Genomic DNA, 23,370 nt, shown 5'->3' with positions numbered 1-23,370 from the left:
CATAAAAGGGGCTGTGGCCCCCGGGGGAGGGGGGGGGGGGGCAGAAAAAGGAAGTTGGTAGATTTCCTGAATTCATATGATGTGGTGCAGACTGTGCTTTTTCCAGCTAGGGTGCAGGGGAACAGTACCACAGCCATGACAATATTTTTATTCGTTGTTCATTACTAGACGGGCATTCTGTTAGCAAAAGGGCGAATGGCCTTTCAGAACATGATGCACAAATTTTAACACTAAAAGGCTTTTGTACTCAAACAAATGTCACATATAATTATAAATTACGTAGGAAAGCTAAACCTTCGGTAATAGAGAATTTTTTAAAGCTCGTCAAGGAACAGAAGTGGCAGGATGTTTATAGTGCTGATAACGTAGATGACAAATATAATGCTTCCCTTAACATATCTCTCATGTTCTTTGAGAGCTGCTTTTCATTAGAACGTTCTAAACTGGGTACTAGCAGTACGAGGCACCCTGGGTGGTGGACTAGTGGGATAAGGATATCACGTAGCAGGAATTATATCAAAATATTGGAAGTAGTCACAATCAAGCTACAGTAGCCCATTACAAACAGAATTGTAAAATGCTTAAAAATGTTATTAGGAAGGCAAAGAGTATGTGGTGATGTTACGGTTTGTCTGAACAGGGTAGTGAAAGGAGGTCAGAACTCCTGCACAGTGAAGTTACTGATGGGTTGGAAAACAGAAAAGGACTGCAAGAAAGAGGTGATCAGGCCTGAGTTGTACTTAAAGCTGGTAGAGGCACTGCTTGTACCTCTAACTTCAATAAAGTGATAATAGTAGGCAGTTGTTTCACAAAGGGAAAGCTCACAACAGCAAAAAGGTTAGAGCTAGATGGAATTGGATTACTAATAAATGGGACACGATGGAAATAGTGGGACCTACTTTCTGTCTACCTGCCACAATTTTGGGAATAACACATCTGAGCACCACGCAGCCTCAACTGTATTAGCCAGAGGGAGCTACAGAAGTGTTATCAGTTGTGAATCTGACTCCATTGAATCATACTTTAGCACCCTTGTTAATTCAATCCATAGACAAACTCAATGAGCTGAAGGGATGAAACTATAACTAAGTTAAACTAGAAAGGAACTGAAAGAACTTGAACAAGCAGTGCATAAGAGAACATAGTGATAAAGTAATCTTGAGCAAGAAGTGGACCAGAGCCAACTCTACCAGCTGCCATTGAATTTGTCACTCTAGTTTTGCATAAGGATAGTCTAGCTTAAGCTGATCCTTGGGACCAGGTCTTATTAAAGTGGAGGGCAATTTAGTGCACCAACCATATCTGATCAAAAATGCACCGAGCAGGAAGTAGATTGCAGCAATGCCAGCAGCTGGCGAGTGCAGGTGTTGCGCTTTATAAAATATATCATCGTTGTTACAACATTGCGAGGCAAGACAGCCCAGTGAGATGTGGAAACAGTTTACACAGCAGTACCTAAGCAGAAGGAGAAACCACAGTTCGGTTCTGTGACAGGGCAGTTTGCCTTGAAACCATGAAAGCTGGATCCGCCATCACACTGGACCAGCACCGGCCCTGGGAAGCAGTCTGCCGGCCATCTACGCAGGGTAGTGGGTCACTGCTGTTATGTCACCTGCTTGCCACCTGCTGGACAATGCTGGGGCAGGAGTCACACCACCACACTCACAGCCGTAGTTGGCTGAGGCCATCAGGACCAAAGTGGCCCCTGAGAGAGGCAGCTGCGTCACAAGCTGCTGCTCAGCCAATGTTGCACTTTGTCAGCATTACTAGGGGGCAACACACAGGAGGCTGCTGGATGCCTCAGCCACAAAGCTGCTTCCTCTATCAAGCCATGTCAGGGAGCCATAATAAAGCAATTTAGGAACTTCTGATTGTTTGAATGGAATCGTACGACATCCCCCTGCATCCTCAATCCAGCAGCCACCAGATTTTGTACCACTTACAAGTAGCTGGTCAGCAATATCTGCCTGTCCTGCACAGAATAATAATCTGGGCAGCCTTTTGTAATACAATGATGGCTCTCTCTCTGCTATCTCTCTCTCACACACACACTAATCCCAGTAGAAAAGCTCTCTCTTCATAATCTGCCATGAATAATCATCATATCTGATAATAAATAGCAAAAGATGCATGTTTATGTAACTTTCTGTCATACCAACTGCATGAGCTAAAGTCATGGATGGAAATGTGTTTCCATTATATAGCAAAATTCCTTTCAGCCTAGTTTTCGAGGAGCCAATGAACACACACCCATCTTCAGCTTTCAGATCAACACACAGTGACTCTATCAAAGAATCAACATTGTTGTAGAAAAATAGGTTCTCCTGTTTAGAAAATAAATGCTCAAATTGCTTTTGGTATTCACAAAAAGAACTTACTTTCGTGCAATCCTGCAGGAGGTATCAGCTTTTCAGCCTAGCAAATAATTCTGCTTTACTTTTAGGTAACCCAAGATAACAAACCAGATCATTTAAATCCCCCTGTATTAGAAAGTGAGGTGCATTGGTAATAATTCGTTCCACAAAATCTGGACCATTCTGTTGTAGTTCAGTCATCCAAACTTTCAAAATCTTCAGTCACATTTTTGGTCATCTGCAGGAGATGATCCATGGGGCATTGGTCGAATTGCTGTATAATTAACAGTATGTTTGGACTTTGAATTAATTGCAAATATATTTGACAAGCAGAAGTAGCAGTCTGTTAAAAGTTCTGCCACATTATAGAAACTGCAAAATGCATATGTCAAGATCCTTTTAACCGGCCAGTTAATAATGTTACTCATTTGGTGAAACATATTTCTGGAGTAGAAAACTTAATCTAGTCTATTTTATTATCAAAATAACATGTGTAAGCTCTTTCAATTTGGGGAGAAATTTTGCCTCTGTGATTTTGAAGTGAAATCGACACAAACGCAACAAGTATTGTTTTTATCATTTACAATTTTTTTGAGACATGTTCCTCACTCTAAAACGCAATGCTTAAGAAAGCACACTATTATGCAACACTACATTTGTCAGTTCACAGCTGAAGAACACACATGATTAGCTTCTTTCTTTAAATAAAGCTTTTACGGCTCTGGCAACCAAAAAGGACACTTTCTTTCTTTACCAAGTCTTCTTCCTTATCTGCTGTTGCTGCAAACCTTCACCTGAGTGGGAAATCCATCTGTGAACACTGTTAGCTTTGCTGAAGTCACAGACAATAATCACCCAAAACAAATATGTCAATTGATGACTGAGCTAAATAAAATCATATTATTTTACTAACTGTGTTTAGCACTCTATACTAATAAACATGATAACAGTTCTTTTTTATATATTACAAAAAGCTGGTGGCTGATAGAACACTTCTGACTTCATTTTCAGATTTGGCAGATGAAAATAAATATGAATCAACTGAAATTATTTATTTATCATGTCCATTGTTGACCAGTGTAATTAAACTCATCACATGATTTTATTTATTTATTTATTTATGAGCGATTTTTTGCACTGTATTTCACCTATCTGCTGCTCAATGCCAAGTTACTCAACAAAATCCCAGCTAACACCCAAGTCGCGGCCCTGTGTGGCTGCTTAGTAGATGTAACCTCAGTCAAACCAACAAATTCTCATCGATGCCAATATACCTACCTGACATCACAGTCATGTTCCATACTAAACTACAAGCAAGGATGAAAGCTTAATTTAATATAAACATAAAAAAATCATTAACAATGGAGCATTGGCGCTGCTGATGAGCGCAGGGAAGAAAAGTGGTTGCAGCCTTGTAGAAATAAGAATCCTGCCATTTGTACTTGTGGCTGTGGAAAATTAATCTGGATGATCAGAGATTTTAGATCCACTCCTCCTTAAGATAAGTCCATTTTCTTCACCACTGCTCCACATCAATTGGTACACTTGAATTCTTCATTCTCCTGATTAAGTTTCTACAAAGGAACATGTGTTGAGTGTGTAAAGGTGGGCTACTTATCCAACTGTATACAAAGACTCTTCAGTGTCATAAGTGACTATTATGATGCACTACTCATTTTATCGAGAGAAAAATAATTCCATAAATCTCTGCACTACAGGTTTCTTTGTAAAGCAGAAACCAGTTTGACTACATACACTGTTCAGTCAGAATAATATCTACATCAGACCCAAAAACTTTAAAAAATTATGTTATGATCAATGTAATACATTTTCTCTTGCTACAGTTACACAATACCTATGGCTGTATGTTGGAAATCCACAAAGTTTGGCAAGTTCATGTCGAGCCTTCAACATTTCTTCCAGTAAATATTCTTGGTGTCCATCTGGATAAAGAAATATCCGGTATGCTGCCTCACGTGCAGCTGCATTTGGAGAGTCAGCATAAAGACCAGTCACTAGCACCTGGTCACCATCAATAGTGAATCTGAAGATGAACAAGACACCAAAAAAATTAGAGAGTACATAATATAAATGTGTTGCACTGATTTACCTGCATTCACTGCCTGTTGCACACATATCAATCTGGCAAGAACATTTCTTCCTATTTCTATCATAATAATTATTCTCTGCTGTACACAAATAAAATACATGTTTCCACTGACACAATATAAATACAAAGAAGTTACTCACAAATGTCTGATGTTCTTTGGCAGAACTTCTTTCGGAATAGCACGAGGGCTTACAGCACCGGCCATAAATCTCTGGCCAAGTTGCAGAATATAGTCATTGAGCTCCACAACACGACACCGGTCACTTTCTGGAAGGTGTATACCACACTGCTCAAAGTCAAAGAGGAACAGTTGTGCTACATGTTCATCCACTGGTGTTGTTTCAAATTTATCCTTGTTTTCTGCAACATTTCTTAGAGCTGAATACAGTTCTCGGTGGGTGTTTAACCTAATAAATAAACAAGTTACAGTTACATTTTACATACACAAGTAAACAAAAAAAAAATTATATTATTATCCTTGAAGTAAAAATAATGGAATGAACATGAAAAATAACATTTCTCAACATGTTACTGACATACAGCAAATTGGAAAGAAAACAATTCTCAAAATGAATTGGACATTTATCACTGTGTCCTTTACAAGTAGTGCGACTAATGCAGAAAATGTGAATCACTTCATCTCAATCCTAGTAGACATGACCACATTTACAGTGAACTCTGTTATATTATTTACTAATATACTCAAGGTTATAATTCTAGGTAAGTACACTTCTCAATTTTTTGTACCATTTGAACACACAGAAAATGACTCATTTCAGTCAGCCTAAGTAACTTCACACAACAGAAAAATGAATGTCATTACAACTTGATTCACTATTCTCTTTAGTACCACACCACAGGCTGTTTATGAACACTAGTGGAAACTGCACTGAACAACTTACAAGATGCATCTTAAAAACATCATGTTAGAGGGGGACACTGGCATAAGGGACCAGAGACAATGACTGAATGCATCGCGCTATGGACTGAGCATAAAATACTGATATGTACACATTCAATTCAATGCAATGCAGTCCAAGTCAATTCAATTCTTTGTGATAAATTTTAGACCCATTACTTGGAAACTCCCAGCAGGTTGTACACGCTCAATAAACACTATACACAGGGCTTTGTATTACATATATATGCAGCTAAAAAAGTCAGAGGGACAACATTTTAAACATCTGCTTTATTTTTTCATGATTGTTTGGAGTCAGAATTTTGTTCTGAAAAATGAAACCTTTATTTAACAGAAAAATATATATCCTGTTCTCTTCTTACAACATATGTTGGTGCTTTGACCAGAAATATAATACAATGTCATAAGCCAAAGTATGTAGGCCCTCCATGCACCATCTTCAAGGCAAGCTCCTGACAAGTCTGTGAACATTTGCTTGTGAAATTTTTTCCCTTTCTCAATAAGGACCTCTACAAGTTGTTCAAGAGTCTGAGGTGCTACAGGATAGACCCAAAGTTGTCTGTCTAGCATAGCCAATAAGTGCTCAATAGGATTGAGGCCAGGACTCAGATCAGGGCATCCTAATGTTTGAATACCAAGATCCTGTAACATTTCCATGGTGGCTGCTGCTCAAGGCACTCTCTCATTGTCTTGTTGCAGGATACACTGGGGACCCATTACACCGTAATGGGCATAACATCACCCGCTACTACCTCACTGATGTACCTTTGAGCATTAAGTCGGCCTCTGAGCATCTGAAAGCCCGACCAGTCATCAACTATGATGCCACTCCTCACCATGTCCAAGCCACAGCCGGCATCATAGTGTTCACCACAACAACAACATACAGGTATACATCCATCGCTCCATGTTGCATGAAAGTAGGACTCCTCCATAAATAATGCACTGTACCAGTGACAGCTACCACTGCCTATGTTCCTCAACGAACCAAAGTTGATCTTTCATGTGCTGAGCAGTTAATCAAGGGGATGTGATGAGGTCTTGTCAGTCTTAAACCGGCATCTCAGACTCTGTTGCATATTGTTTGGCCACTGGTCCTGAGCAGTTGCAGTGCATCAGTGGAGAGAACAATTAACCAAATATCAGTCATCTCTGGCCGATGTTTTCTGTTTTCTCCCCTGTCGTGCAGATAATGCACGAATAGTCCAACCTTCCTGCAGTAATGTCACTGCCCGAACATGTCCTGCCTCTGCCAGATGCCTCAAGTTGACTGCTGAAATGTACACAAAGAGTATAGAGACACACTTTTACTTACACTCAATAGGTGGCAGAGTGAAAAATTGCTCATCCATTTCACTCTTATGCGTAGCATGATAAATTTGAATACTGCCACTTAGTCATGGCTTTCAAATGTATTGTGGAGGACTGCTCTCATTATTACAACACATCTGAAGACTAAAAGCAACAGTATATATCTTAATAAGAGATTATGTACATGGTACATTCAATCAAATGCTTGTCCCTCTAATTGTCTTGAGCAGTGTAGTTACAAGGGGAGCAACTATTGTGCTGTTAATGCTATTGCTGTTAATTAATGTAGAAATAAAACACCACTGAAAACATAATTAATTAAAAACAATAAATAAAAGGAATTTAATTACATGAATAACTTCCAGCTTATATTATTACACCAGTTTCTGGCAGCTTTGGAAAAACTTGACGTTTGCCAACTAATTACAACTGTACTTACCCTTATAACTATTGCTGCTTCTACACTGGCTTGCCCCCCTCTCCGGGAATCTGCATGCCTCCACAATACTCGAGTCTATGCACAACCATGTGGGTAGCCACTGCACATTTTATTACTTTATAGTTTCTCTTAATTACGTTTTATTCATGTCTATCATTCTCTGTTATAGAGGCAGCAATTTTTGTTAGTCTTCCGCTTTGTTCCTCTGATCTGTTGACTTTATTTTGATATTTAGAGCACCCACTTAATCCTGAAGACTTAAAGTTGAGACGTTCATTTTTTTGGTATTTCATGTGCAATAATATTAACTTTTGTACCTGAATTTTGGTCATTTACAATTGTTTGCAAATCAACATTCAGTTGCCTGTATTAACTCCCTACCTAAGAATAGGGGCAAGTGAAAATGACATGACAAGAGGAAACCATCCTATCTACATTCACAGAGTGTTGTGTTCGTAAATCCCACTCGATATAGATGTTTGGGATGTGGCCCACAATCTGTTAATAGGTGCATCATACCTCAGGTAAGGTGAATGTCATGCATACCGAACCCATTCTTAATGCTTGGGAATATGCAGTATACCCTTGTGTCCCAATCAGCTTGCCATCCATCTAACTTCCAGGTTTGTAAGTGTCTTTCATTAGAAATATGAGCTCCTGCAGTCCTGTACACTCTGACATAGTTCATGCCCCAACCAATACAATGTTTCCCTGTAACATACTACGATCTCCATTGGATATAATATGAGAATCACCAGTACACTCGACAGGTGTGCTGTGAAAGCTACCAGTGAGCTTGAGGCGAACACTCTGCTGTATCCATTACAGGTCACAACGCCCATATAGTACTAGGGACAGAAAGTTGGCTCAAACGAGACGTAAACAGTAATGAAATCCTAAACTCAGATTGGAATGTATATCGCAGAGACAGGCTGGACAGTGAAGGGGGAGGCATGTTTATAGCGATAAGAAGTGCAATAGTATCGAAGGAAATTGACGGAGATTCGAAATGTGAAATGATTTGGGTGAAGGTCACAGTTACAGCAGGCTCAGACATGGTAACTGAATGTCTCTATAGGCCCCTTGGCTCAGCAGCTGTTGTGGCTGAGCACCTGAAGGATAATTTGGAAAATATTTTGAGTAGATTTCCCCACCATGTTATAGTTCTGGATGGAGATTTTAATTTGCCAGATATAGACTGGGAGACTCAAACGTTCATAACGGGTGGTAGGGACAAAGAATCCAGTGAATTTTTTTTAAGTGCTTTATCTGAAAACTACCTTGAGCAGTTAAACAGAGAACTGAGTCATGGCGATAACATATTAGACCTTCTGGTGACAAACAGACCCGAACTATTTGAAACAGTTAACGCAGAACAGGGAATCAGCGATCATAAAGCGGTTACGGCATTGATGATTTCAGCCGTAAATAGAAATATTAAAAAAGGTAGGAAGATTTTTCTGTTTAGCAAAAGTGACAAAAATCAGATTACAGAGTACCTGACGGCTCAACACAAAAGTTTTGTCTCAAGTACAGATAGTGTTGAGGATCAGTGGACAAAGTTCAAAACCACCATACAATATGCGTTAGATGAGTATGTGCCAAGTAAGATCGTAAGAGATGGAAAAGAGCCACCATGGTACAACAACCAAGTTAGAAAACTGCTGCGGAAGCAAACGGAACTTCACAGCAAACATAAACATAGCCAAAGCCTTGCAGACAAACAAAAATTACGCGAAGCGAAATGTAGTGTGAGGAGGGCTATGCGAGAGGCGTTCAATGAATTCGAAAGTAAAGTTATATGTACTGACTTGGCAGAAAATCCTAAGAAATTTTGGTCTTATGTCAAAGCAGTAGGTGGATCAAAACAAAATGTCCAGACACTCTGTGACCAAAATGGTACTGAAACAGAGGATGAGAGACTAAAGGCCAAAATACTAAATGTCTTTTTCCAAAGCTGTTTCACAGAGGAAGACTGCACTGTAGTTCCTTCTCTAGATTGTCGTACAGATGACATAATAGTAGATATCGAAATAGACAACAGAGGGATAGAGAAACAATTAAAATCGCTCAAAAGAGGAAAGGCCGCTGGACCTGATGGGATACCAGTTCGATTTTACACAGAGTACGCGAAGGAACTTGCCCCCCTTCTTGCAGCGGTGTACCGTAGGTCTCTAGAAGAGCGTAGCGTTCCAAAGGATTGGAAAAGGGCACAGGTCATCCCCGTTTTCAAGAAGGGACGTCGAACAGATGTGCAGAACTATAGACCTATATCTCTAACGTCGATCAGTTGTAGAATTTTGGAACACGTATTATGTTCGAGTATAATGACTTTTCTGGAGACTAGAAATCTACTCTGTAGGAATCAGCATGGGTTTCGAAAAAGACAGTCGTGTGAAACCCAGCTCGCGCTATTTGTCCACGAAACTCAAAGGGCCATAGACACGGGTTCACAGGTAGATGCCGTGTTTCTTGACTTCCACAAGGCGTTCGATACAGTTCCCCACAGTCGTTTAATGAACAAAGTAAGAGCATATGGACTATCAGACCAATTGTGTGATTGGATTGAAGAGTTCCTAGATAACAGAATGCAGCATGTCATTCTCAATGGAGAGAAGTCTTCCGAAGTAAGAGTGATTTCAGGTGTGCCGCAGGGGAGTGTCGTAGGACCGTTGCTATTCACAATATACATAAATGATCTTGTGGATGACATCGGAAGTTCACTGAGGCTTTTTGCGGATGATGCTGTGGTATATCGAGAGGTTGTAACCATGGAAAATTGTACTGAAATGCAGGAGGATCTGCAGCAAATTGACGCATGGTGCAGGGAACGGCAATTGAATCTCAATGTAGACAAATGTAATGTGCTGCGAATACATAGAAAGATAGATCCCTTATCATTTAGCTACAAAATAGCAGGTCAGCAACTGGAAGCAGTTAATTCCATAAATTATCTGGGAGTACGCATTAGGAGTGATTTAAAATGGAATGATCATATAACGTTGATCGTCGGTAAAGCAGATGCCAGACTGAGATTCACTGGAAGAATCCTAAGAAAATGCAATCTGAAAACAAAGGAAGTAGGTTACAGTACACTTGTTCGCCCACTGCTTGAATACTGCTCAGCGACGTGGGATCCGTACCAGATAGGGTTGATAGAAGCGATAGAGAAGATCCAACGGAGAGCAGCGCGCTTCGTTACAGGATCATTTAGTAATCGCGAAAGCGTTACGGAGATGATAGATAAACTCCAGTGGAAGACTCTGCAGGAGAGACGCTCAGTAGCTCGGTACGGGCTTTTGTTAAAGTTTCGAGAACATACCTTCACCGAAGAGTCAAGCAGCATATTGCTCACTCCTATGTATATCTCGCGAAGAGACCATGAGGATAAAATCAGAGAGATTAGAGCCCACACAGAAGCATACCAACAATCCTTCTTTCCACGAACAATACGAGACTGGAATAGAAGGGAGAACCGATAGAGGTACTCAGGGTACCCTCCGCCACACACCATCAGGTGGCTTGCGGAGTATGGATGTAGATGTAGATGTATTGTTCTGTAGCTCTCTAGTCAAAGGCAATGTGTCCTGATGATGGTAGTGAAGCCCATAATGATGTTGAAGATAACTTCATGAAATGACCAAACAACATGCAACGGTAATTTATAGCTGACAGTGTCAGCACAGGCAATCTTGTGAATAATTTTTGACCGCTTTCTGAGCAGTGGATTTTACAGGTTCAAGAAAGTTCTTTTTCTCATCAAGCAGAATTTCTAGATACATGCAAACGGTGCTGCATTTTACAGGGATTATATCGAGCCTCATTTAAGAATTCCTGGGAAGAGAAAGCCTTCTCTTCAGTAGTATGTAAGTGGTTTTATGGACAGCTATAGCCAGTTCTTTATAGATGCATTACCGTTGCACCTGAACAAGCACAACATTCATCTTTTCCTCAAGTCTCATCTTTGAGTCTCCCAACATAACTACTAGAAAGTCATCCGCCTCTGCAACACCACCTTCAACATATCTGCCTCACATAACAGAAGTAACAGGGGTTCAGTACTAGCATCCCAGAACAGTGGACCATTTATGGAGCCTTGAGGACAGCTCTTGGAAACCTTTTTGAGGGCAGCATTTGGTAATCTTTTTGATTACCCTACTCTGCCCTGAGAGCCACTGGATGCTATGTCCACTACAACAATCGATAAAATTCTTGTACAGAAATTTCGGCACCCCAAGATCTCTTGGGCTTGTGAACACTGCAAACTACCACAGATTATTCAATGATTCTACAATTTCAATCGTAAGTGCATTTGCATATTTCGGACTCACATTTTCTGCAGTCAGAATAGCTCTATTACTGCATAATCTATTTACGTCTCTTTTCGGAATCTATACTGGCACTGATTCAAACCCAAGAGCTTTGTGTGCACCTGCAAAGAGTCACAAAGCAAGAGTTCCTGATCCTAGACACAGACATTTAATAAGTAAAGGGACTTGTAACTTTAGAGTGATGCTGGGTTTTTTATCCGTTCTCTTTTTAATCACTAGTGCCTGAGATGTTTTCTAAATTGTCAGTATTCAACCAATTTTACTTGCAATGCCTAATTCAGTAATAGTGTCAAATAAGGCACTGCCGGTGGACCTGTCATCTGTATTTACCTCAGGTGTAACGCCACCCAGAACCGGTGCCTTTCCAGTTTTGAATTTGGAAATTGAAAAAGCAGCTCCTTCCTGAGCATGAGGTAACTCCAACATCTGATTCATTACCTAGTTTTCTTCGAAGATGTGCATGTATTTCAGAATCTTTGTGTTATCGTCAGGAACTATGGCAGTTAGCAGGTGTTCAGCTGACTCCCTCCACCTAACCATCATTCAGCCATCTTCTCTACAAACTGCAAACATGACTGTAGGTCCTCTAACCTTTCCAGTCCACAACTTACACTAGACTCATAAAAATCATGGGATAATGGTATATACACATACACTATGTGATCAAAAGTATCCGGACACCACCAAAAACATATGTGCTTCATATTAGGTGCACTGTGCTGCCACCTACTGCCAGGTATTCTGTATCAGCGATCTCAGTAGTCATTAGACATTGTGAGAGAGCAGAATGGAGCACTCCACAGAGCTCACGGAGTTCAAATGTAGTCAGATGATTGTGTGTCACTTGTGTCATACGTCTGCACGCGGGATTTCCACGCTCCTAAACATTCCTAGGTCCATTGTTTCCAATGTGATAGTGAAGTGGAAGCGTGAAGGGACACGTACAGCACAAAAGTGTACAGGCCAATCTCGTCTGCTGACTGTCAGAGACCACCGACAGTTGAAGAGGGCCGTAATGTGTAATAGGTAGACGTCCATCCACACCATCACACAGGAATTCCAAACTGCATCAGGATCCACTGCAAGTACTATGACAGTTAGGCGGGATGTGAGAAAACTTTGATTTCATGGCCGAACGGCTGCTCATAAGCCACACATCACGCCGGTAAATTGCAAACAACGCCTCGCTTGATGTAAGGAGCATAAACATTGGACGATTGAACAGCGAAAAACGGTTGTGTGGAGTGACTAATCACGGTACACAATGTGGCGATCCGATGGCAGGGTGAGGGTATGGCGAATGTCCGCTGAACATCATCTGCCAGTGTGTGTCGTGCCAACAGCAAAATTTGGAGGCTGTAGTGTTATGGTGTGGTCGCATTTTTCACGGAGAGGGCTTGCACCCCTTGTTGTTTTGTGTGGCACTATCACCGCACAGGCCTACATTGATGTTTTAAGCACCTTTTTGCTTCCCAGTATTGAAGACCAATATGGGGATGGCGATTGCAACTTTCAACACAATCGAGCACCTGTTCGTAATCCACGGCCTGTGGCGAAGTGGTTACACAACAATAACATCCCTGTAATGGACTGGTCTGCACAGAGTCCTGACCTGAATCGTATAGAACACCTTTGGGATGATTTGGAATGCCGACTTCGTGCCACGCCTCACCTACTGACATCGATACCTCTCCTCAGTGCACCACTCCATGAGGAATAGTCTGCCATTCCCAAAGAAACCTTCCAGCACCTGATTGAACGTATGCCTGCGAGAGTGGAAGCTGTCATCGAGGCTAAGAGTGAGCCAACACCATACTGAATTCCAGCATTACCGATGGATGGTGCCACAAACTTTTAAATCATTTTCAGCCAGGTGTCCGGATACTTTTGATCAAATTGTGTACAAACGGTGATGGTATCACATACGCAAGGTATAAAAGGACAGTGCATTGGCAGAGCTGTCATTTGTACTAAGGTGATTCATGTGAAAAGAATTGCGATCTGATAATGGCCACACGACAGAAATTAACAGACTTTGAACAAGGAATGGTAGTTGGAGCTAGACACATGGGATGCTCTGTTTTGGATATCATTAGGGTTTCAATATTCTGAGATCCACAGTGTCAATAGTTTGTCGAGAATACCAAATTTTTGGTATTATCTCTCACCAAGGACAACGCACTCGCCGATGGCTTTTACTTAATGACCGAGAGCAGCAGCATTTGCTTGTCAGTACTAACAGACAAGCAATACAGCATAAAATAATCACAGAAATCAATGTGGAACATACGATAAATGTATCGATTAGGCGACTGTGGCAAAATGTGGCATTAATAGGCTATGGCAGCAGACAACTGCTGTGAGTACCCACCCTAAGAGAACGACATCACCTGCAGCACCTCTCCTGGACTTATCACCATACAGAGTGCACCCTAGACGGGGAGAGAGAAAAAGCTGATGGTAGGTTACATTGTGGCACAGACCCCACAAAGTAATGGACCCAAGTTGCCAAGTAGTCAATAACGCATTGTGCACGCTGGTGGTGGTTCCATAATGGTGTGGGCTGTGTTTAAATGGAATGGACTATGCCCTCTGTCTGATCCAACTGAACTGATCAGTGACTGGAAATGGTTACGTTCAGCTCCTTGGAGACATTTGGCAGCTATTCATGGACTTCATGTTCCCAAATAATAATGGAATTTTTATGGATGACAATGCGCCATGTCACCTGGCCACAGCTGTTGGCGAACTGGTTTGAAGAACATTATGGACAGTTCGAGCAAATGATCTGGCTTGGCCATTCATCAAATACTTATGCATCATATTTAAGAGTCAGTTCACGCAAAAATATCTTGCACCAGCAACACCTTTGCAATTATGGATGGCTATAATGGCAGCATGGCTCTGTACTTGTGTAGGAAGCTTCCAACAACTTGTCGAGTCCATGCCACACTGAGCTGCTACACTGTGCCAGACAAAAGAAGGTCCAACATGTTATTAGGAGGAATCTTAGACTTTAGCCACCTCAGTGTATATGGTCTTCCCCAAATGCCAAATTACAGTTGCCTTTGAAGATACTTCTCTCAGTGTATTCTTTTGATTTACTAAAGCAGTGTTTTATAGTACATCTTAACTGCCCTGTATTCATGGAGCCTTCCAGCATGCTCTGGTCAGCCTAAAGCTGCTTCTTGATTTTTACCTTCGCCTCAACATGGAATATTCTGGCCTCCACAGGATTATAACCTGATAATTTCTCTTTTTATTATGGATATAAATGTCCTTTATTCTTTGCGCTGTGTCTGCCAGAAGCAATTCCATTGGAAATGTTGCAGTTTAGACAATTAAGCCATCCAAATCTGTTTTCCTGATTTCCAAGACAATAACAGTTTCCTCTATCTCTCTTGTTGCAGATAGAGGAAATTGTGATTGTCTTGGAAATCAGGAAAACAGATTGGGATGGCTTAACTGTCTAAACTGCAGCATTCCCAACGTAATTGCTTCTGGTAGACATGGTGCACAGCTACTAACTGAGTTCCTGACAATTGCTTTACAATCACTGGACGTCAAGTATTGCAGCTTTTGTCAGCTATTAACCTTAGATGCTGGTACCTGGTTTCCTAAAGTGACATCTACGTGACTAGCAACACTGCTCGTTCCTTGAATGTACTCAGATGATGCTCTAGATATAAAACAATGAAGTCTAGTTCTTATATAGCATCCTCTAGTATATCACCTCATTCATCAGTTTGCCTACAGCATCACAGTGTAGGTTTTGCATTTGCATCTGTTGCCACAAGGAAACATGGACCTCATCTGCATGGAGCTACCACCTTGAGGTTACCTAGAAAATATCCTACAGGATATGAACACTGTATTGTATACGATTACTACAATCCTCTTTGTCTGTGTGTCCTTCATTTCAATTGTCGCCATATGCTTGTCACATAGCTATGCCACCTTAGTCACAGTGAATTTCCTACTCTTCATGACGATGCCACAAACTGCCTAATCACAGGCAGTAATTGCAAGACAATCCCAAGAAAATGTGGGAGCCTATTGTTTCCGTAACTCTGTTCTTGTAAACAGAGTATATCAACACCAACTTGTCAATTTTTCATATTTCAATCACAGTAAAGCACTAATATGTAGTATTGTGTTCCTTATATGTACATAAAGTGTGAACAAAGCACTTCAAGGAGGAGGTGTAAGGGTCAAAATATACGCAATCCATTTGCTTTAACAAAATCTCTGTATAATTGCTTGATGTCAAATGGTTCATTTCTCTGCAAGTGTTCACTGTGGCAGCACAGAGACTTCTGAATGCAGGATTCGACCCACTGCTCTCTGGCAAAAGTTGGACAGGGCTGGAACTCTGTCCCAGGATGGAACTCAGTGCTGGTAGCAGCATGCGCGGATTGCAGGTTGACAGTGCTGTGGCACTGAGGAATTTAGTTCCAGCAGTGACAGGTGCAGCCCAACCCCAAACACAAGGATGCTGCTGGCAATGCCCTATCGTCTCACTGTCTGGCATGACCCTGGCATCACGGTGTTGCTGCTGGGCTCTGGTGACCAGAATGCTTCTGCCTCAAAATTCAGACCCATTTATATCACTCCAAGGTGAATTTTTTTCACTAAAACCTGGCACCTAGACACGTACCAATAACAAAAGACTTGTCCTAGTGTGTTGACATCGACCCACCTGCTATGATTATTACCACTTTGCAGTGTGGTTTTGCACTGAGTGCAGTTAGTCTCGTCTCGCAATCCCCTTATGTGCACATTATTCTGACCCACATGTTGCTACACTGCAACTATTAATTCAATACTTCCTCATGGCTTTCTCACTACTTCTTATTATCTTTGCTAAAAGACTGGGTAGCGTCACTACACTACCCACCCCACCCCCTCCACAGAGAAGACTCAGTCCCTTGGGCCTTGCTCTGGACTGGTTCTGTACCAAAATTACTATCACCCTTAATCTGTAAAACAAGACTATACTACTAGAGTGGCTATTCTTAGCTACTATACGATTACCATTTTAACCTTTAAAAACTACATAAATCTATTTCTCGTCTCTTACTTGTACAGCAGAACCTTGCTTAGTGAACATAATTTGTTCCAGAATCTTACTCGTAGTGCAAAACACTCATTAAGCGAAACAATTTAGCCCACGTAGATTAATGTAAAATACAATAATGTGTTCCACGCACAAAAAGTATTAAAAGTTTTAACTCATTCATGCAATTTATTCAAAAAAAAATTATAAATACAGTATCATGCACCCTGTGAACCATGGACCTTGCCATTGGTGGGGAGGCTTGCGTGTCTCAGTGATACAGATAGCCATATCATAGGTGAAACCACAACAGAGGGGTATCTGTTGAGAGGCCAGACAAAGGTGTGGTTCCTGAAGAGGGGCAGCAGCCTTTTCAGTAGTTGCAGGGGCAACAGTCTGGATGATTAACTGATCTGGCCTTGTAACATTAACCAAAACTTCCCTGCTGTGCCAGTATTGTGAACGGCTAAAAACAAAGGGAAACTACAGCCGTAATTCTTCCCGAGGGCATGCAGCTCTACTGTATGGCCAAATGATGATGGCATCCTCTTGGGTAAAATATTCCGAAGGTAAAATGGTCCCCCATTCGGATCTCCAGGTGGGGCCTACTCGGGAGGACGTCATCATCAGGAGAAAGAAAATTGGCACTCTATCGGATCAGAGGGTGGAATGTCAGATCCCTTAATTGGGAAGGTAGGTTAGAAAATATAAAAAGGGAATGGATAGGTTAAAGCTAGATATAGTGGGGATTAGTGAAGTTCAGTGGCAGGAGGAACAAGACTTCTGGTCAGGTGAATATAGGGTTACAAATACAAAATCAAATAAGCGTAACACAGAAGTAGCTTTAATAATGAATAAAAAAGCAGGAGCATGGGTAAGCTACTATAAACAGCATAGTGGACACATTATTGTAGCCAAGATAGATACGAAGCTCACACCTATCACAGTAGTACAAGTTTATATGCCATCTAGCTCTGCAGGTGAAGAGATTGAAGAAATCTATGATGAGATAAAAAAAATTAAGATACTGAAGGGAGAGGAAAATTTAATAATCGTGGGGGACTGGAATTTGGTAGTAGGGAAATGAAGAGAAGGGAAAGTTGTACATGAATATGGAATGGGAGTAAGGAATGAAAGAGGAAGCCGCCTGGTAGAATTTCGCACAGAGCATAACTTAATCATAGCGAACACATAAGAATCATGAAAGACGGTTGTATACATGGAAGATGCCTGGAGACACCGGAAAGTTTCAGACAGATTATATAATGGTTAGAAATAGATTTAGGAACCAGGTTTTAAATTGTAAGACTTTTCCAGGGGCAGATGTGGACTCTGAAGAAACTGCAAAAAGGTGGGAATTTAAGGAGATGGGACCTGGATAAACAGAAAGAACCAAAGGTTGTAGAGAGTTTCAGAGAGAACATTAAGGAATGATTGACAAGAACAGGGGAAAGAAATACAACAGAAGAAGAATGGGTAGCATTGGGAGATGAAATAGTGAAGGCAGGAGAGGATCAAGTAGATAAAAAGATGAGGGCTAGTACAAATCTTTGGGTAACAGAAGAGATATTGAATTTAATTGATGGAGGGAGAAAATATAAAAATGCAGTAAATGAAGCAGGCAAAAAGGAATACAAACGACTCAAAAATGAGATTGATAGCAAGTGCAAAATGGCTAAACAGGGATGAATAGAGGACAAATTTAAGGATGTAGAGGCATATATCACTAGGGGGTAAGATAGATGCTGCTTACAGGAAAATTAAAAGAGACCTTTGGAGAAAAAAGAACCACTTGTATGAATATCAAGAGCTCAGAAGGAAAATCAGTTCTAAGCAAAGAAGGGAAAGCAGAAAGGTGGAAGGAATATATACACGATCTATACAAGGGCGATGTACTTGAGGACAATATTATGGAAATGGAAGAGGAAGTGGATGAAGATGAAAAGGGAGATATGATACTGCGTGAAGAATTTGACGGGACACTGAAAGGCCTAAGTCGAAACAAGGCCCCGGGAGTACACGACATTCCATTAGGTCTACTGATAGCCTTGGGAGAGCCAACACTAACAAAATTCTACCACTTGGTGAGCAAGAAGTACGAGACAGGTGAAACACCCTCAGACTTCAAGAAGAACTCTACCATCTGGTGAACAAGATGTATAAAACAGGTGAAATACCGTCAGACTTCAAAAAGAATATGATAATTCAAATCCCAAAGAAAGCAGGTGTTGACAGGTGTGCAAATTACCAAACTCTCAGTTTAATAAGTCACGGCTGCAAAATACTAACATGAGTTCTTTACAGACGAATGGAAAAACTGGTAGAAGTCTACCTCGGGGAATATCAGTTTGGATTCTGTAGAAATGGTGGAACACGTGAGGCAATACTGACCCTTTGAATTACCTTAGAAGATAGTTTAAGGAAAGGCAAACCTACGTTTCTAGCATTTGTAGACGTAGAGAAAGCTTTTGACAATGTTGTCTGGAATACTCTCTTTCAAATTCTGATGGTGGCAGGGGTAAAATACAGGGAGGAAAAGGCTATTTACAATTTGTATAGAAATTAGATGGCAGTTGTAAGAGTCAAGGGGCATGAAAGGGAAGCAGTTGTTTGGGAAGGAAGTGAGACAGGGTTGAAGCCTATCCCCAATGTTACTCAATCTGTATATTGAGCAAGCACTAAAGGAAACAAAAGAAAAATTTGGAGTAGGAATTATTAAAATCCATGGAGAAGAAATAAAAACTTTGAGGTTTGCCGATGACATTGTAATGAGACACTTAAAGTAGTAAATGAGTTTTGCTATTTGGGAAGCAAAATAACTGACGATGGTCGATGTAGTGAGAATATAAAATGTAGACTCACAATGGCAAGGAATGCATTTCTGAAGAAAAAAAAATTGTTAACACTGGGTATAGATTTAAGTGCCAGGAAGTCTTTTCTGAAAGTATTTGTATGGAGTGTAGCCATGTATGGAAGTGAAACATGGACGATAAATAGTTTAGACAAGAAGAGAATAGAAGCTTTTGAAATGTGGTGCTACAGAAAAATGCTAAAGATTAGATGGGTAGATAACATAATTATTGAGGAGGTACTGAATGGAATGGGGGAAAAGACAAGACACCAAAGAAGTGGGAAACGGAGGACACAGTGGTCAGGATCATATCTGATCTAGAAGTAGATACAGAAATGGAAAAAATAACAGAAAGTATGAGAATAGTACATTCGGCAAAAGCGTGAACACGGAAAACTGATAAAATTCTAGGGGGAGGGAGGGGTCGGTTCTCTGAGGCAATGCAAAATGAGCCGCAAGAATTTGCTGCAAGGCATATCAAGTATGACCATGACAATACAGTAACAGAAGAATTATTACAAGAGAATACACAACCAATAAAATAATATATAAAACCAAAATTTAAAGATATAGTAGGAAATGTAAAAGTAGGACTAATTTTAGATTTGGGTAACAACATTTCAGAGATTGATCACTATTTCTTGGAACAACATAACTTTTTGGATGTATTGCCACAATTACCATTAACAGGAGTAATGGGTAAACCAGTACATGAGGAGTTATTCATTATATTCACATTAAATAATTACACAATTCAGCAATTAATGTTCGTTCTTGCAGGTTTAAATGTATCTGTGATCCTAGGCACAGACTGGCTATCATAACAAGAAGTGTTATTAAATTTCCATAATGGAACAACAACATTTCCTTATGGACAGCAAGAAGGAATGTTTACGATATACTTTGAGCAAATAACTACACATAGACTGGGTTTATCTCTTATTACAGAAGCTGAACTAGGACAAAATGTCAAGCATGTTACTACAATTTAGAGGTAGACCAAAATACAAATAAATCAAAAAAACCTTAACACACATGAAAAGGGCATGTTTACTTTATTATGCAAATACGTAAATGTCTTTTCAATGAAACCAGAGATCATGAAAGATTTTGTGTGTACCTTAAAGATTAAAACCCAGTCCATTCTACATAAGACAGTATTCTACAAAGCCATTGGCACGAAAGGAAATTAATACAATATTACAGTGGAATATAACTGAGGCATCTGATAGGTGTTACAATAATCCTTTAGTAGGTTTTTTAAAAAAAAAAAAAAAAAAAAAAAAAAAGGGGGGGGGGGAACTGTGTGACAGATATTAGATGCATGCACTGTCAATAAAATAACTGGACCAGAAAGAGAGAGGCCACTGATAATAGATGAAATGTTAACAAAGTTGTCAGGGGCAAGATAAATTAACACAGCAGATTTAATGGCCGTATATTGGTAAATCACGCTACACAATGATTAAAGAAAATACAAAGCATTTTTCCATTTTTGTTTGAAAAGGACAAGAATACTAATTCAATGACTACCCCCCCCCCTTTTCGGTCTAAATATTTCTGTATCTGTAGTCATAAATGTGCTGGATAAGGCGATAGGTAATGAATTAAGGGATCAAATGTTGTTACAGGTGGGTGATATAGTAGTAGTGTTCACAATATGTTAACAACATCTCAAGTTTTTCCTCAGATTAAGTTCCCAAGATACTACAATTAAGTTTTCGTAATCACAATTTCAAAGAAATTAAGTTAAATTTTTGGAACACATTATCAATACAATAAGAATTAAGCCTGACCACACAATTAGATGCAATTAAACTTTGTCCAGAACATTATAATAAAAAAATTTAAATCTTATCAACGAATGATAGGATTCTGCAGAAAATGTCTTGCAAATGCAGTGCTTAATGCATCTAATATAATGAAAGTATTGAAACAATACACGACACTGAACTGGAATATAAGCTTCGAAAAGGAATTTAACAATATAAAAGAAACTTTCACAAACTAGTAATTATTAATTCACCCAAATTTCAGTCTATTTTTCCATCCAGTAGTGGATGCATCAGACTACAAATTGGCATGTCACACATTTTGGAATATAATACACAATACAACAGAACAGAGACCAATAGCTTTTGTTTGTAGAATGCTTACACAACACAAATGGAATCACACTGCAGCAGAAAAAGAAACTATATTTGTAGTATGGGAGTTTAAGAAATTTAAATACCTAGTCTCAGGAAATGAAACAATAATACACACTAATCATAGTGCATTAACATTTGTATTGAAAAGCAAACTACAACATGGTAGACTCACAAGACAGGCTCATTTCTACAGGAGTTTAGATTTTCTATTACATACATCAGAGGAAAGCTAACATAGTACAGGTACACTATATAGACTACCTGTAGGCCTTCAGTCAAATCAAGATGTAACAGGAAGAGGAAACTTTGTACTTTACTTTTTAAAGGGTAATACATACGAACTTTCTGTCACAATTTAGAAAAAGAACAAAGGCAAGATGTACATTTAAGAACTGAAATTGATAACTTACAACAAAACAATGCAAATACCAGTGACCAGTGGACACTGCAAAAGGGAATCTTATTCTGCAAGTAAAACTAACTTACTTACTACTTACTATCATGCATGTAAATAAATACTAGTACTTTAGAAATATGAGTCACCAAGCAATGAAAATATTAAAGTCTTGCAAGACTTGTCAAAAAGTTAATCTTATTCTGCAAGTAAAACTAACTTACTACTTACTATCATGCATGTAAATAAATACTAGTACTTTAGAAATATGAGTCACCAAGCAATGAAAATATTAAAATCTTGCAAGACTTGTCAAAAAGTTAAAGTGCAAACTGTTGGAGTACACATGATGCTGTATCCAATTATTCTAAGCAAGCTATGGGAGTTATCGACAGTGGACACCTACGGTCCACTACCTCAAGGGCAAGGAGGAATGCGATACATCTTTGTTGTTTTAGAGTGCTGGTCTAAGTTGATTAAACTACATCCACTTAAACGAGCAATGACCAATAGTGTGAAAATGATTTTAAGAGACCATTCTTTTATAAATGTTGGTAAACCTAAGAACCCACTATCTAGCACTGGAATGTGTTTCAAAACCAAATAATTCACAGAATTTCTAACAGGGGAAAACATAAATCATATTTTAATTTCGAGATGCCATCTGCAAAGCAATCCTTCTGAAAATTTCATGCACGGGCTGGGCTAATTATGCTGGACCTATTGTGCAGACATTCGAGGCGGATGGTAAGAAGTAGAATTTGAAAATTTATTGAATGAGCTATCACATTCTGTCACAAAAGTGTCTTCAGCAGAAACAGTTGGATGGTGACTTGTAGGAGTACAAATTCTGTGGTTGGTTGAAAGGCCACAAGAGAATGCTAACATTCAACCAGTATAATATCAATGAATTGCTAACAAGGGAGGCAGAGAAAAGGAAGAAAGAGTAGGAGAAAGGTATCCCAATACAGTACTAGATTGGAATTTATTTTTAATTAAAAATTTATTTTTAATTAAAAATCATAAGAAAAGAATTAAAAGTGGTAAAACCATAAGCAAATTATATCCATTGTATGAGAGGTCATTTCTAGTAACCAAAAGCAGTAGTATTATCTGACCCAGGAACAGGAAGAGATAAAAACCTGTATTACAGTTAAGATTTGAGGCCATTTGTAACTGAGTGAGGGAATAGTAAGTAGCAGGAATCACATTTCTCAAAATTCATGGTATTAAGAAGTATTTTCTCAGAACTTATATCTCTCTTGGAGGACAGTTTGTCTAATAAAAAGCTTATAATTATTTACATATGATTCTGTATCATTGTACATAGGTACAATCCATCAGTGTGGAGCAATAATCTTAAGTTGCTACCAGTACGGAATAATAGCGAGGAAGTATTTTGTAGTGAGTTCTCTGGCAAAGGGTTGGTATTTAAACTTAACTTAAGGTATTGTG

The 23,370-nt window shown here is 39.6% G+C and overlaps 1 protein-coding gene across 1 annotated transcript in view; it reads right to left on the bottom strand.

The window, feature by feature from the left end:
- The window catches only part of LOC126259788 (mitochondrial intermediate peptidase), a 137,692-nt gene that overhangs the window by 65,704 nt on the left and 48,618 nt on the right, over positions 1 to 23,370 (bottom strand). The window contains exons 4-5 of the mRNA XM_049956800.1: positions 4,605 to 4,871; positions 4,210 to 4,398 (exon numbers count right to left, since the gene is read on the bottom strand). Coding sequence (XP_049812757.1) covers positions 4,210 to 4,398; positions 4,605 to 4,871 — 456 coding nt within the window. The remainder of the gene's footprint in view (positions 1 to 4,209; positions 4,399 to 4,604; positions 4,872 to 23,370) is intronic.

The sequence above is a fragment of the Schistocerca nitens genome, chromosome 1 (assembly GCF_023898315.1).
Source record: "Schistocerca nitens isolate TAMUIC-IGC-003100 chromosome 1, iqSchNite1.1, whole genome shotgun sequence".
Classification (NCBI taxonomy): domain Eukaryota; kingdom Metazoa; phylum Arthropoda; class Insecta; order Orthoptera; family Acrididae; genus Schistocerca; species Schistocerca nitens.
Note: the sequence above shows the minus strand (reverse complement) of the source record. Positions and strands in the feature narration are given on the sequence as shown.